The 16,433-nt window shown below is 41.6% G+C and overlaps 1 protein-coding gene across 2 annotated transcripts; it reads left to right on the top strand.

The window, feature by feature from the left end:
- Positions 1-3,066: 3,066 nt before the first annotated feature.
- On the top strand, positions 3,067-13,420 carry DDX20 (DEAD-box helicase 20). Of its 2 annotated transcripts, XM_035017767.1 has the most exons (11): positions 3,067-3,389; positions 3,773-3,867; positions 5,699-5,867; positions 6,482-6,596; positions 6,717-6,859; positions 6,996-7,134; positions 7,230-7,288; positions 8,507-8,589; positions 8,924-9,029; positions 9,155-9,256; positions 11,573-13,420. In XM_035017767.1, the coding sequence occupies exons 1-11, from the start codon at positions 3,089-3,091 to the stop codon at positions 12,730-12,732; spliced, it is 2,472 nt and encodes an 823-aa protein (XP_034873658.1). In that variant the 5' UTR covers positions 3,067-3,088; the 3' UTR covers positions 12,733-13,420. The 2 variants fall into 2 exon arrangements, with proteins under 2 accessions (XP_034873658.1, XP_034873659.1); XM_035017768.1 differs by lacking the exon at positions 3,067-3,389 and having other exon boundaries at positions 3,406-3,867; positions 5,757-5,867.
- Positions 13,421-16,433: the final 3,013 nt, after the last annotated feature.

Raw genomic sequence — 16,433 nt, 5'->3', positions numbered from 1 at the left:
CTAAAAGTTACAGCCAACAACATTATTAACATTTTTCGCTACTGAGGAAAACATTTTATTGATTTGTGTTTTTAGCTGGAGCAATACAATTTATTCCTATCAACATTACTGCAATATTTGTGTCCGTGAGACATCATAAACAACAGACACAATCACAGAATGCCTATAAAACTGGAAATGTTCTTTTCTGGAAGAGTAATCCTTTTGTTTCTTTTGGCATGAGAGCTGGCTGCTTCATCAGTGACTGGTGTGAATTCTACAGAACTACTGCTATGTGCATGGAGACCCAGCAAAGACTTTTGAGCAAGAGTCAATGTTTGTTAAGTCCACCAAGGGCCTGTGCTGGGCTGGAGAGCACAGAATGATAAAATCCCATCCTTGAGATGCTCATAGTGAGGAACGGACACGCAAACAAGTAAATAGAACATGGTGAGAGTGAGACTGGAGTTATTATAGTGTGAAGTGGGGGTCTGGTGTGGGAAATAAAAAAGGCTGTTAAAAGGAACAGGACCTGAAGCTGGACCCAAACAACCTAAGATACACACTTAAGAAGGATTACTCCGGCACCTGTGGGTTGAGTGGCTGGGAGAGAGAAGAAACTCGGCAGGGGGACCATTCTGGACGTTGTTTCAACAGCTAGGATGATAAAGGGGCTTAAAATAGGATACATGCCAGGGGGACTGGATAGAGGAATGAATAAAATATGTAGAGGTCAAATTACCTGCCCTTAGGTAATTGTTAGAAAAGGAGAGGGATGGTAGATGGTGGGGTCTACAATAATTCTCAGGTGTGGGATGTGGGGGTTAGGTGGGTGAGAGGCGGGGGTACTATGGGGAAGCCTGGAAATTCAGTGCCCAATCCCAACAGGCCCCCCTCTTTCACATGGGCAGTTGACATTTTCTCAATGTTTTCTAAATTTCTAAGCAAAATACATCTTTGGGACCTCTTTCCAATGGGATTACCTTGCCAAAGCGCCCCCCCCCATCATTTGGAATCTGGGTACGTGCAAATGTGTGAAAATAGGGGGAGAGATAATGATCAGAATGATGATATAAGGACAAAAGAAAAAGTTGGGAGTTGGACGTAGAATATCTTTGGGTTTTAAATTGTGAATAAGATTAGGGTCCAGAAATATTTAAATTTGGAATTATGACTAAGACTTGGTCATAGGAGCTTGTTTATTCAATATTAAGCACTTACTATGTTTCAGATCTGCTTTTTTCCCATTAGGAATACAGGAGAGAACTAGACAGGTCCCTGTCCTCACAGAGGGGGGGAGACAGACAATAAACACAATCTCAGGTAGTGGTAAGTACCATGAAGAAAAATAAAGCAGAACAAGGGAACAGAGTGGTGGGAAAGGTAGGGGAGCTCAGGGGATGGGGAAACTAGGTTAGATGATAATAATAGGTCGGGGTGAAATAGGTGATGGGGGTTAAAGAGTAAGCTTCTCATGATGAGCACTGAGTAATGTATAGAATGATTGAATCGCTATATCTTACACCTGAAGCTAATATAACACAGTTAACGCTACTGGAATTAAAATACATCGACACGGGGGCGCCTGGGTGGCTCAGTTGGTTAAGCGACTGCCTTCGGCTCAGGTCATGATCCTGGAGTCCCAGGATCGAGTCCCACGTCGGGCTCCCTGCTCAGCAGGGTGTCTGCCTCTCTCATTCTCTCTCTCTCAAATAAATAAATAAAATCTTAAAAAAAAATAAAAAAAATAAAATACATCGACATGGTTGGAACTGGAGGGTATTATGCTGAGCGAGATAAGTCAATCAGAGAAATTATATGGTTTCACTCATGTGTGGAATATAAGAAATGGTGCTGAGGATAGTATGGGAAGGGATGGAAAACTAAATGGGAAGCCATCAGAGAGGGAGACAAACCATGAGAGATTCTTAACTATAGGAAACAAACTGAGGGCCGCTGCTGGGGCGCCTGGGTGGCTCAGTAGTTAGGCGTCTGCCTTCGGCTGGGGTCGTCGTCCCCAGGTCCTGGGATCGAGCCCCACATCGGACTCCCTGCTCGGCAAGGAGCCTGCTTCTCCCTCTGATCCTCCATCTCATGCTCTCTCTCTCTCTGTCTCATTCTCTCTCTCAAATAAATAAATAAAATCTTTAAAAAAAAAAAAAAAAAGGAGGGCAGGTGATGTGATGAGCAACTGATGAATTACTTACCTCTGTATCTGAAACTAATGATGTACCATATATTGGCTAATTCAATTTAAATTAAAAAAACTTATTAAAAAATAATAGGTCAGGAACGACCTCTTTGGAAAGGCGATATTTGAGCAGAGACCTTAAAGGAAGGGAAAGTGGCAAAGACTGTCAGTTGCCACCCGTGAGATGGTGGTGCATAGCGCCAGGGACAGGAGCAGATTTGGGATGTCTATCAGACTTGAGTGGCGTTGCTGAGAAGGCAGATGGATGTACAAATCTAAGTTCAGGAGGTGTGAGGCCGAGCTAGGGCTTTGGGAGGTGTCAGTCGGGGCCTGGCTGCAATTCAGTGGACCGCATGGGCGCTCAGCGCGCCAGCTACAGCGCTGGGGCTGGGGACAGAGAGGAGTGAAGCGGCACCGAGACGGACACGGACCGCACTACGGGGAAGTCCTGCCCGGCCGTGCTCGGAGCTCCGGGCGGGCGGGGACAGGCCCGGCCGCAGGCGCCCGCCGCCCGCGGCCCGGAGGCGGGGAGCGTGACGCCCCGCGCGCATCACAAAGCCCGCGTTGTGAGCGTGGCGGGGCGGGGCGCGGGGCTGGGCGGGCCGCCCACGGAGGCCCGGGAGGCGGGGCGGCGCCCCCACCCTGAGCGCGCGGCGCCCTCTGCAGGCCGCCCGCGGCCGCACGCCGGTAGCCTCCGCCTTCCTCTCCTCCCTCTTCCCGCCTTCCTCGGGCCTCATTTTTTGTCGTTATCGCTGTTTCCGAGACTTCCCAAGCCTCCGACTTCCGTCCCCTCGCCCCTCTCTCAAGCCAAGGATGTCAGTGTCTTGCCGGGAGGACTGCCAATAAAGTTTTTCCTCTTCTCGCTCCCAGGCTCCCTCCCTCGCCTCAAGTACCGCGAGATCGGGCGGCGCGGCGACGATGGCGGCGGCGTTTGAAGCCCCCGCGGCCTTAGCGACGGTGGAGGCCGCTGTGCCGGCGGAGCGTGTGGCCGCTCAGCTCGCGGCCTCGGAGCCAGTCCCCGGGCCGGTGCGGAGCCTGCGGACGGCTCACGACGTCAGCGGGCCGCGGACCCGCACCGGGGACGTGCTGCTGGCGGAGCCGGCCGACTTCGAGTCGCTGCTGCTGTCGCGGCCCGTGCTGGAGGGGCTGCGGGCGGCCGGCTTCGAGCGGCCCTCGCCGGTGCAGCTCAAGGCCATCCCGCTGGGGCGCTGCGGGCTCGGTGAGGGCGGGGCCGCGCTCGGGCCGGGGGGGTCCGGGAGGAGCCCCAGGGCGGCCGCCGCTGCCGGCCTCGGCCTGCGGCCGGGCGCTGTGCGCCTTCGAGCCTCAGTTTCCCTTCTTGTAGAACAGAGACGCGGTGTTCAGTTGGAAGATGGTTACGGCCCTTGGTACAGTGGCAGGGGACTCTCAATTCGAGAAGACGAAGTAGAGGTTCAGGGAAGAGGCATGTGTCCGGATGTGGCCTCATGCTTTTCTGAGTTAACTACAAACGAATGCGCCAATTCGGTGATCTCTGGAGAACCTTCTGGTTCTGTGACTTCGTGTTGGTGTTTAAGCTTCTTTAGTCAGTACCGGCTAGTGATGCATGTACCTTTTTCTCCTCAGATTTAATTGTTCAAGCCAAATCTGGCACTGGGAAAACCTGTGTGTTCTCTACCATTGCTTTGGACTCTCTTGTTCTTGAAAACCTAAGTACCCAGGTGAGTGTAGCTCAGAGGACCCAAAGGAGGGTATGTGGATTTTATCACAGGTTGGATGCAACACCAGTAGCTTCTGAGATGAATTTGATGATGACTGAGTTAAGCCATATGAAAAGTACAGAAACAAAGTAGACATTAAAGCTGTTGCGTGGCTGTGGTGTGGGTGGTAACCAAGGATCCCTCATCAGTGTTAGAGGTTTGGAAATTTCTGTTACTGCATCTTAAATAGATTAAGTCTGCCGTGTGTGTCAATTTTTTCATTACCTGAAAATACAGATAGGTTTTCTTTACTCTTTTACTTGCTGACCCGAATGTGGTAGGATTTAGTATTTGGCCTGATTGATGATAACGTGGTGCTCTGGCTGTCGCTGGCTCAGTGAGTGTGTTCTATTGAGCTCCCATCTTCTAGGTTCTCTTGGAGTAGGTCTAAAGATGGCCTTACCCAGATTAATAAGCGATTGAGGTTTGGGGATCGTCTCTTCGACAAAGTTTGGCTGAGCCCATGTTATGTATAAACAGTATGCCAGTACATCCATATTCAGAGCTTTTTGAGTCTTATAACCACCAAATTCTGGGTTTTGCACATAGGAAATCCTTCTGCTTCCCAAAGACTTCAGCTAGTCTACTTGTGAATTTGAGATGTAGTCGAGATTTTGGCTTCTGACAATTTGGCAGTAGGTGAAATGCCAAAACGCTGAATAAGTTCCATAAACCAAATTTGAATTTTTAAACTTCAGATCTTTGTGTTCTCAAAGTAATACATATTCATTTTTGAAAAATTGGAAAATTCAGAAAAGTAAACAAGTACCAGGAAACAGCACATAATTTTACCTACCCAGAAAGAAACTGCTGTTAACTGTTTTGGCATATTTTCCTCTAGCTTTTTTTTTTTTTTTTTTTAAGGAGTTTTTTTCTTCTCATAGCTGAGAACATGTAGTTTCACCTTGTCCTCCAGTTGTTATATTGCAGAGTTCTCACCGTGAGTCTCAAGGCTCCTTTTTCATGGGCCTAGATATCTGACCCTGATTTGGTCCAGTGGGCTTCCCTGCTATTCCTCAAGCACACTAAGAACATTATTGTTGTAAGGCCTCTACATTTGCTGTGTTCTCTTCTCGAAAACAGTTCCCCAGGTGTCACACAGCTAGCTCTACTCTGTGGTATACATTTAGGTCTCTGCTCAGATGTTACGCCCTTACGCCCTACGGCCTTCCTAGATTGCCCCATTTAAAATAACTCCTTCCCTTCCTTGTCACTGCTCTCTTTTCCCTGTTTGATTTTTCTTTATGGCACTTTTCATTGTATGTCATGATTTATGTATGTTTGTTTATTGTGTATGTTCTTATACAGAATGAAAGTGCCATGAGAGCAAGGACTGTGTATTGTTTTTTTTTCTTTTTTTAAGATTTTATTTATTTATTTGAGAGACAGAGACAGGGCATGAGCTGTGGGGAGGAGGCAGAGGGAGAGGGAGAAGCAGATTCCCCGCTGAGCTGGGAGCCCCATGTGGGGCTCGATCCCAGGATCCTGAGATCATGACCTGAGCCGAAGGCAGACACTTAACCAACTGAGCCACCGAGGCGCCCCTGGACTGTGTATTGTTGACTCTACAGCAACTTACATGTTGCCTAGTACATATAGTAGGTTCTTGTTTAATAGCATTTGTTGAATGAATACATAAGTGAATGAGTGGAGTAGCTTCCCTTGTCTATAAAAACTCATCATTTAAAATGGTTGTTTAAATGAAAAATAGCTCACTGTAGTATGAGTGTGCCAATCACATGTATCATTTCCACTGACTTGTTAAAGGCATATATATTTTATGCTTTTTTAGATTTTGATCTTGGCTCCTACAAGAGAAATTGCTGTACAAATACATTCTGTTATTACAGCTATTGGAATAAAAATGGAAGGCTTAGAGTGTCATGTCTTTATTGGAGGGACTCCATTATCACAAGACAAAACCAGACTTAAAAAGTGTCATATTGCTGTTGGCTCTCCTGGTAAGATATCACTCTGTTTATAACTGGGGCTTTTAAGGAACTGAACATTTTTCATATAAGTAATATAATTAAGTTAAGAATATGGGAATCTTTAGTAACTATGATAATTATTTTGAGGATTATAAATGAAGAGGCTTAGACTAGTGAGGTATAGACACGTGACTGGATTACCAAGAGGACTTGTGAAATCTCCATAAGGATGTTTAAGCACATGTATGGAATTGGCTTCTGAGAAGAGGAGGAATGAGATGATTTTCAGGAAGCCTTTCTAAGCCATAGATTGGGATTATTCTTTGCTTCTCTATTAATCATTCAGTCGTGAATCACTCAAATCAGAATTTAGTATTCAGGGCCTTAGCATTCAGTCTTTTTTGATGAGAACAGTGTTATGATCCATACTTATTGGTGGTGAAATGTGAGGGAAAAATAATGGATTTAGGCAAGATCAGAACTCAGTTTCTGATTTGTGGTTCAGTGTATAAATGCATAATAATGAGGGTCAGGTCAAGAAGGTCAGCAGTATGAACGGTGAGTAAGTAGGCTAACATTGACTGAGATGTGCACACATTCAGTGTATCTTAAATATTTTCAATATGCTTTTTTCTGGAATTTAGGCAGAATTAAACAACTGATAGAACTTGACTACTTGAACCCAGGCAGTATACGTCTCTTTATTCTTGATGAAGCTGATAAGCTTTTAGAAGAAGGCAGCTTCCAGGAGCAAATAAAGTAAGAGAAATAACTTGCTTGACTATTAAAATGGTGTCCTAAAGTGTCTATTTTTAGCTTTTCCAGGTGCTAATTACTGGGATTGGTTTCCGTGGTATGTATTTCTCTTCTGTTTTGCAGCTGGATTTATTCTTCCTTGCCTGCCAGTAAACAGATGTTGGCAGTGTCAGCTACCTACCCTGAATTTTTGGCTAATGCTTTGGCAAAGTACATGAGAGATCCCACTTTTGTAAGACTAAATTCCAGTGATCCGAGTCTCATAGGTGAGTATAGATATTGGATACTTACATTCCTGGTTTGTGATATTCTGGAGCTTTCCCTTGCCTAGTTGGCTGTTGTTTTCATATTTGCTGTAGCAAATATGTTTGTTTTAACAGAAGACTTTTGACTTCTTTCTAGGTTTGAAGCAATATTACAAAATTGTCAATTCATACCCTTTGGCCCATAAGATTTTTGAGGAAAAGGCTCAGCATTTACAGGAACTATTCAGCAGAATCCCGTTTAATCAAGCCTTAGTCTTTTCTAATTTGCACAGCAGGTAATGTACCTTAAGAGGTCACCTGGAGAACTTGTGAAATAAAAGGTGTAGGGCCATATTTATAAAATTGTAACCCTCTATGTTATTTTTCATAGAGCACAACATTTGGCAGATATCCTTTCTTCTAAAGGCTTTCCTGCTGAGTGCATTTCAGGTAAGTTCATCTCTTACTTTACTCTTTGTTTAGTGTTCTGACTTGAAGCCTGTCCAAAGTCAGGAGGAAGAAATACTACTTCGTGAGTTGTCTTGAGTGTGAGGTTACACTGAGTCTCCAGAGTAAAGGAGATTTCAGGTGAATATTTCATTGGGATTTGATATATCGATATCCTTGTTGTTTAAGAAGTAACTTGGTATATAATATGAAATTAGGAAATTGGAATGGATTGTCCATAAAGAACTTAATAATTTTATAAAGTTTGTCTTTGTCATCTTCAGAGAAAAATATTTTGCTTCTTTCCGTAATCATTGTAAAAATGCTAAGAATTGCTACTGAATTAACTGCTTTAAGGTCTTGTGGAAGGCAAAGATGATTCTTCTTTTTAAGATTTTATTTTTAAGTAATCTCTATATCCAGTATAGGGCTCGAACTCACAACCCTGAGATCAAGAGTTGCATGCTGTACCCACAGAGCCAGCCGGGTGCCCCAAGATGATTCATTTTTGACACATAGCTAAATTATTGCTGCTGATCTAATAGGAATGAAAGATTTAAAGGAATTTTTGATCAGTGAGCTCCTTTTTAGAATTTTCATTGATAGCTTAGTTTTTAACCTGTTAGCCTAAGCTTGTCTAGTCTTTATATATCATGAGATACTGGGGAGACTTTATTAATGGACAATATTTTGACCATAGATCACACTTCAAAACAAAATTTATAAACAGCTAATTATAGCAATTTTATTTTCCTAAGAATTACTCTACTTCATGTGTAACTTTGCAGATACAGTGTTATAGCTGCAGGCATAACCTAGTCACCATTTAAAATTAATTTTTGAATTTCAAGTTGACTGCCTAACCAGATGTTTTTTTTTTTTAAGAGTTTTTAAATTTATTTTTTGACAGCGAGAGAGGGAACACAAGCAGGGGGAGCGGGGGAGGGAGAAGCAGGCTTCCCTACAAGCAGGGAGCCCGATGCGGGGCTCCATCCCAGGACCCTGAGATCATGATCTGAGCCCAAGGCAGACGCTTAACCGACTGAGCCACCCAGGCGTCCCCTAACCAGATTTTAAAAGATTCTGACTTTAGGTCTTAACCTAGATTTGCACGTAAGGAGAGAATTAACTTTGTTTGGTAGTTATGATTTCTGCTTTTTGTGGACTTGATAAATATGTATTAGCTTGTTTTTATATGACTTTCTTTTTGGGTGTTTTTAGGCAACATGAATCAGAATCAGCGTCTTGATGCTATGGCCAAACTGAAGCAGTTTCATTGCAGAGTCCTCATTTCCACAGATTTGGTAAATTGCCTGTTCAGTTTGGGTGACTAATCCATCCTGACTTGGGCTCTATTATCAGATGCACAGGTTTCATTTATTATTTTATATGGGTGTATCTGATAAGAATATCAGAAGGGAATTGTCTTTCCAGTGCTGGGGAATTTGCTTTCTTCAAAGTCTTTTATATTTTCATGTTTATTCTTGAAACTAGTCATTAGAAATGAATTTCCTTTTCCTTTGCTCCTAAATATCCTCCTGGTCTTAACTTGGCTCTTGGTTATATTAGAGTAAGCGGGTGTACGTTGGTGCCCATGTAGCAGTTAACGCAAACACTTCTTCTCTTCTTTAATTTAAGACTTCCCGTGGGATTGATGCTGAGAAGGTGAACCTGGTTGTAAATTTGGATGTACCATTGGATTGGGAGACATATATGCATCGGATTGGCAGAGCTGGCCGTTTTGGTAAAAAAAAAAAAAAAAAAAGAAAAAAGTTTGGCTGCTTTCTTTCGGAGGAAGAATTACAAATATGACAGGTGGAGTGACACGTATGTGAAATTGATCTACATAACATTCCCTCTGTGCTTTAGGTACTTTGGGGTTGACAGTGACCTACTGTTGTCGGGGAGAAGAAGAAAACGTGATGATGAAAATTGCCCAGAAATGTAACATCAACCTTCTTCCTTTACCAGGTACATTTTGTCTATTTCATTTTGCCATCAGAAGAATAATCGTATTGGTGATAGGCCTCATAAAAATAATAGCTGACACGGAGTACTTAGGATGTGTTGGGTCCCGTTCAGTATGTTAATTCCTTTAACTCTTGCCACAATCCTGTGAAGTGCGTGCTATTATAATCGACTTTTTGTGAATGAGGATATTGAGGCATTGAGAAGTTAAGTAATTTGCCTAAGTTCTTATAGCTCATAAGCAGCAGGGAGAAGATTGTAAGGTAATTCCTGGCACATGAAAAATGTTTTACTACTGTATTAGCTCTATATTTTAGTTTGTAGCCTTGCAATTTCATTTTATTCTTTTATATAACGGGGCATATATTTTATTACTTTTGTCACTTTAAAGGTAATTCTTGCCATATTCTCCTTTGTCACCATGAGGAAGGAGTAGTATCTTTAATTTGAATGCTATTTTGAAAATTTTGGAGTGTTTTCTTTCTTTTCTTTTCTTTTTTTTTGAGTTTATTTATCTACTTACTAAGTAATCTCCACACCAACATAGGGCTCAAACTCATGACCCCGAGATCGAGTTGAATGCTCTTCCAACTGAGTCATCCAGGAACCCCTGCTACAATGTTCTCTTTTGATTTTAGTGACTCATTTGTCAGGCTGATTTTTTTAAGTGCCACCTGGGAAATTGCATGTCCAAGACTATTGATGATCTCTTGAAAATTTAAAAAAAACTGTCATGTAGAAATGTGGTTTATTTGCTACATTTGTTAATGTATGCAGTGTTAGTGTGTGTGTGTATGTATACACGTGTATATGTAGATACGTGTGTATATATATACACAGATACATACTTATATAACATATACGTGATCTTCTAGAATATGGGATATGTAGTTATTGAATAAATACAGCGTGGAATATTTTATTTATATATAACTTCTTTAGTGATTTTTATAAAGCTAGACTAAGCACATGTCTGGGAATTAGTTCTGGCTTTATAATAACTCATTTTTTAATCTTTTCACAAATTTCTTTAATTGCTCTAAGCTTGTGTTCTGATTTAGAAAATATTTGTTTTTAGAAACGGTCTGTAGGTTCTTTGTCAGTTTTAAGACACTACAGTATGTTAATTCTATGTGTAAGTCTATTGGTAACCTGTCAAATGATTATAATGTGGAAAAAATAAATTGAAAATTGGTATAAGAGGGTTAAGACTTTGCGTAGGATTCAGTATCATAGCATTTAGTGATAAAAAGAAAATTTGCCTTTGGATATTGGAAAATGACTTATTTGGATCTTTATGTAATGTTAACAGAGCCCTGAAATCATGAGAAAGTGTATTTGTGGTGTTAGACTTATATTGGACTAGGAACTTGTAGGCTGCTCAGATTAAGTACCTGGGGCAGGAGTGGGAGAGAAATTGGCCTGTTTTATAGGTGTTGGCAAGCAAAGGATATCACCTTAGTAGGAATCAAAGTTCTAGTCAGAGGGTCTATTCAGCCAGAGATCAAGAGCCCCAGCTGAAGAGTCCTGATCCGAGGGATTAGGTAGTGGGTACATATACATGAGCACCAGTAGCAACAATAAACAGGCAAGACCTGTGTAAATCATGGGCTCTGTATGTTTTGTGTGCCTAAGATGAAAACTGATCACACTTTGGGAAGGTCAGAGTGTGCAGGTGGGAGCGAATTGTCCCACCTGGATGGAATAGGAAATTTAGAGAGCTGGAGCCAGCAAATTTTTTAAAACTTACAAGTGCTGTTGAGACCATAGATCTTTTTTATAGTCATCTAACTTTTTCCCCTGTAGAGGTTTTTCTCCACTGTTGGAGGCAGTGATTTCTCCCTGTTGGGAGTATAGAGGGACAGATTTACTTGGGTGCAGAGTTGCAATTGTAATATTTCCCAGCTGATAAGCTTTGGGGGGAGCACAATCCGTTTTCTAATATCTTGTTTTGCTGTTGGCATTAGTGAGATCAAGGGGAGGAGTTGGGGAGAGTGAGGAAGGAAGAGATGGGAGAATTGCTGAAGCCTTGGACCTTACTCCTAGTGTAAGCTCTTTTTGAGTGGGAGGTATGGGGGGTAGATATTGCTTGTGGATATGGGATGGGTCTTGCATATTTGGGGGCATATTTCTTTACTGCAAGGATTGTTTAGATCTTTAAAGATACTAATATAATGTAATCCTTAAGCTTCTTGGTATATTATTAGTATATTTTATTTCTTAACCTTATTTGACCGTGGAAAGCTTTATGAAGTCATTCAAAAATTGCTGATCTAGAGCAGCTCACACTTTTAATATTCTTCTGTTCCTTTTATGTAGATCCCATTCCTCCTGGTCTAATGGAAGAGTGTTTGGATTGGGACGTGGAGGTTAAAGCTGCTATGCATACGTATGGCTTAGCAAATATACCTACCCAGCCCTTAAAAAAGCAGATCCAAAAAATGGAGAGAACCTTTCAAACTCAGAAAGGTCATGGTAACCACGTGGCTTCATCTAAAAATACTTCTGTATCTTCACTATTAGTCAAATCAAAAAATAATCCTAAACAGAAGCTTCCTGTGAAAAGCCACTCAGAGTGTGGAGTCATAGAAAAAGCAATGTCACCAAAAGAAGTGGGCTGTGGCATACAATTGGAAGAGCAAATGAAGAATCCTGTTGAGATCTCTGTTGAAAACTCTACCAGTCAGCACCAGGTCAAAGAAGCTTTACCTGTGTCACTGCCCAAAATTCCTTGTCTGTCTTCCTTTAAAATCCACCTGCCATACTCTTTGACTTTTACAGAATTGGTGGAGGATTATGAACACTATATTAAAGAGGGGTTAGAGAAGCCTGTGGAAATCATCAGGCATTACACAGGTCCTGGGGATCAGACTGTGAATCCTCAAAATGGTTTTGTAAGAAACAGAATTCCCGAGGAGAGAGTGCCGATATTGGCAAGTAGTAGTCAGTCTGGAGACTCAGAGAGTGACAGTGATTCTTACAGCTCGAGGACTTCTTCCCAGAGCAAAGGAAATAAGTCCTACTTGGAAGGCTCTTCAGATAGTCAGCTGAAAGACTTGGAATCCACTCCTGTGGTTGGCCCTATCTCTTTGGAACAACCTCTGAATGGAGACGACACCCCTCATCCAGCAGAGTATCAAGAATCACCTGGAATCCAGACAAAGGCCAGGCATAAAGAGGGGGCTAACCAGAGAGCTAAGCAGAGCCGGAGAAACCCTCCCAGGCGGTCTTCCTATCGAGCGCAGGCAGAACCTCAGGAAGATGGTTGGTATGACTGCCACAGGGAAACACATCCAAGTTTTTCTGATGCCTATCAGGATTATGAGGAATACTGGAGGGCTTACTACAGGGCATGGCAGGAGTACTACGCTGTTGCCTCTCAGTCGTATTATTGGAATGCTCAGAGGCATCCAAGCTGGATGGCGGCTTATTACATGAATACCATTTATCTCCAAGAAATGATGCGAGGCAACCAGTGATTGTAGGCGGTACCTCACCCCATCCAGAAACACCAATGAGCGATACCTTTGGATAGCCAACCTCCTTGGCCTGTATAGTAGAGTGGCATTTTTGAGGAATTTGAAACGTCTTGAGGCTTCCCGCTGGGACACATCTATTTTTCAGATTGTTTTGACGTACCTGATCAGGTACATTATCTTTTTTTTTTGTTTTTAAGAAACTTCACGGATCAGATTCTTGAAGGAAAATTTTGGGGACACAGAGCTAAAAGTCCTAGGATGCCATTTTCTGTAAGCCATTTGGAAAAGAAACATTTAAAAAGACTTATACCACTGCTTACTTTAAAAAAATAAAAACAGTTGAGATTTAAAAAATAATGTTAGTTTATGCTGTGGAGTTCTTGACAAAAGGCTTGGACTGTATTTCCATAGAGGTGTGTTCTTGTAGAAATCTGTAGCATGGTAGATCAGAAAATCCCCTCGCCTTTTATATTTAGGCAGGAAGGAATAAAATATTGCTTCAGACTTTTCCAAAGGTACTTGCCTTCATGCTCTTTGCTTCCAGTAAAAATATTTGTTACCAGTAAAAATGCAAACTTAGTCAAATGTTTATTGACATGTTTATTGTTCATCTTTTGAATGTCTTTTGTTTTTAAGATTGAAAAGCTGTCTATGTTTTTACTGTGCATTAAATAGCTGAGGATCATCAGTGGCTGTCTTATTTTTGTTTCTCAAGAAAAGGAGTAACTCTTACTCTTTGTTGGTTCTTGGATCCTCTTAGGGGTCTGATGAAAGCTATAGATTTGTAGAGTTTCCATTCTGTAAACAGGAACTGTGTATGTAATTCCAAGAGGTTCACAGACCTTCTGAAGCCCATGTATGGAACCCAGATTAAGAATTGCACTACTCTGCTGGGAGGCGAAGGGAAAGGTCTAGGTCTTTAAGTATTTTTTGGAAGCTGGAACTCAGTTCTGTTCAGACTCTTCCCACAGTGTGTCCTGATCTTATGTCTTCTAGAAATTTCCCCCCAGTTTTTACTTTTAATGTTTTTAATGTAAATTTTCTCCCAGTTTCTGCTTTTAATGACACCTAGTAGGGAGCATCTCATTTTTCTGAGATGGTGCATCTATAAATTACAATTTAGAAAAAATGTAATTGGAAGTTACAGCAATGCCCCCTTACCCGAGATTTTGCTTTCTGCGGTTTCAATTACCTCCAGTCAACTGTGGTCCAGAAGCAGATGATCCTTCTGACATACTGTCAGGCTGGTAATAGCCTAATGCTATGTCACAGTGCCTACATCATTCACCATCACGTGGGCATTCTATCAGCTCACATCATCACAAGAAGAAAGGTGAGTACGGTACAATAAGATTTTCAGAGACCATAGTTACATAACCTATAGTTTGTTGTGATTGTTCTATTAATCTCTTACTGTGCCTCGTTTATCAACTAAACTTAATTATAGGTATAGGAAAGAACAGGTATATATAGGATTCGGTACTGTCTAGTTTCAGGCATCCACTGGGGACTTGGAACATATTCTTTGTGGATAAGGGGGGGACAACTGTACACATTCTTTCTTTTCTGTGGCAATCCTTTTATGATTATGCATTTGGGTCCCAAACCTTTTTGTGAACTGGATTTGTGGTGAGAGGACCTGTTACAAATAGAAATGTATTTACATTTTAAAGGGAAAGCTCTTCTTTCCTGTGTACATACTTATCTAGGCAGTGCAAACATTTACCCCCAGGACTGTCCGCAAACATCCACAGCCATTGTCATTTACTGTCCAACACTCACATACCACCACCCTAAACTCCTGTTTAACTTGGATTCCTGTCATCTGGTTTGGGCAATGGTACACTTTACTTACACGTATCTGTACTGTATATGTATTGCCAAAGTCAAATGAATTAAATTAACACTGTAAATAGCAAATCCATAATTAGGTCCACCATGTCATTAAGAGGTAGAGACTTTAATTACACACGTTTCAATAAGATCCTGTCATTGCTGTATAATTGAACTTACTTCTTTTCTTCTACCCTCTCCCCCACAATACAGCCAAGTTCACAGTCTCATTGCTAGGGGATTTTAATTAGGATACTGCTGCATCTTAATTAGAGATGAGGTTACCTATTAGTCTTGAAATTAATTGGATTCTTTCTTTAGGTTTGTTGTATTTTGTGTGTGTTTGTTTTTTAATACAAAAATAAGCTGGAGGTGAGAATACATATAGGAAAATAATGATTGCTTCACTTTCCATAAGCATTTGCTTGGAAAATTTCAGCCGTTACCATCCCAAAGAAGGGATGCAGTAATAATGGCGGCTGTGGAAGGAACTGCTGCTATTTGTCCATGATTATATGGAAGACTTTTTTGTTTAGAATTGGCAGTCAAGGTGCATGCTTCCGTCCTCTGTTAGGGACCACAGATAGGTTTTAGGTAAATTTGCTTGTGAATGCTTTGTGGTTTAGTCGAAAGAGCATTCGTCCTGGTGGAGACTCTGCCGCTGCCTCCTTTATCTTGCACCTGTCATACCACCTCTTAGGGTCTAGTTTTCTCATCAATTAAATGAGACTAGATTTTTAGGCTCCCAGTTTCTAAGACTTAATTAATATATGACTAATAAGAGAAAATAGTTTCTAGTTAGGGAAAAGAATAATCATTTCATGAATATACAGAGCCTTTATAAATTCAGGTGATTTGGATGAAGGCCAGTGAATTGGGTTAAGGTCTGAATTTTAGAGTGCTAAACAATACTGACCACAACTTTTCAAGTTAAACTTAAATTAGGCTAGCAGTATTAACATGTAGAGAAATCTTTAGGAAACCTGCAGCTGTGGATAATTCTGACTTGGAAGACATTATTATTTTGGGTAATAAAGTAACATTTTCTAAATTAGCTTAAGTATTACAGTAATACTTAACCTTTTAAAAACGTCTAAATACTAAGCCCCGGAATACTAAAAATTGAACAGGAATTATACTACGTGAAGATCAAATTGTATGAGACAAGAGAGTAGTATGAAGTTCTAGGTTTTTTTCCCCTTCTAAAAGTAAGTCTGTTAACCATTAAAAATAAGGATAGGGGCGCCTGGGTGGCTCAGTCGTTAGGCGTCTGCCTTCAGCTCATATCATGATCCCAGGGTCCTGGGATCGAGCCCCGCATCGGGCTCCCTGCTGGGCGGGAAGCCTGCTTCTCCCTCTCCCACTCCCCCTGCTTGTGTTCCCTTTCTCTCTGTGTCTCTGTCAAATAAATAAAATTTTTAAAAAAATATATATATATTTTTTAAGATTTTATTTATTTGCGAGAGAGAGAACGAGAGACAGAGCATGAGAGGGAGGAGGGTCAGAGGGAGAAGCAGACTCCCTACTGAGCAGGGAGCCTGATGTGGGACTCGATCCCGGGACTCCAGAATCATGACCTGAGCCGCAGGCAGTCGCTTAACCAGCTGAGCCACCTAGGCGCCCAAATAAATAAAATCTTAAAAAAAATTTATGAGGATATTTTTGGTAGTCGTAGCTGACCATTGGAACTGGATCAGTCACCAGGTGTTACTCTCTTGTTTTGGCAGAATATGGATTTGTGCCTCTGTGAGCAAGCACGTATGTCCCAGTTAACACTGAGTGCTTTTCAGTGAAAACAAACCTGCATTGCTCAGTGCACATCTGCTTTTCAGTTCCTGGGCTCCAGATTATGTGAGGTATGGATCCGT

This window comes from Mirounga leonina, unplaced genomic scaffold, assembly GCF_011800145.1.
Source record: "Mirounga leonina isolate KUSES-001 unplaced genomic scaffold, KU_Mleo_1.0 Mir_173, whole genome shotgun sequence".
NCBI lineage: Eukaryota > Metazoa > Chordata > Mammalia > Carnivora > Phocidae > Mirounga > Mirounga leonina.
Note: the sequence above shows the minus strand (reverse complement) of the source record. Positions and strands in the feature narration are given on the sequence as shown.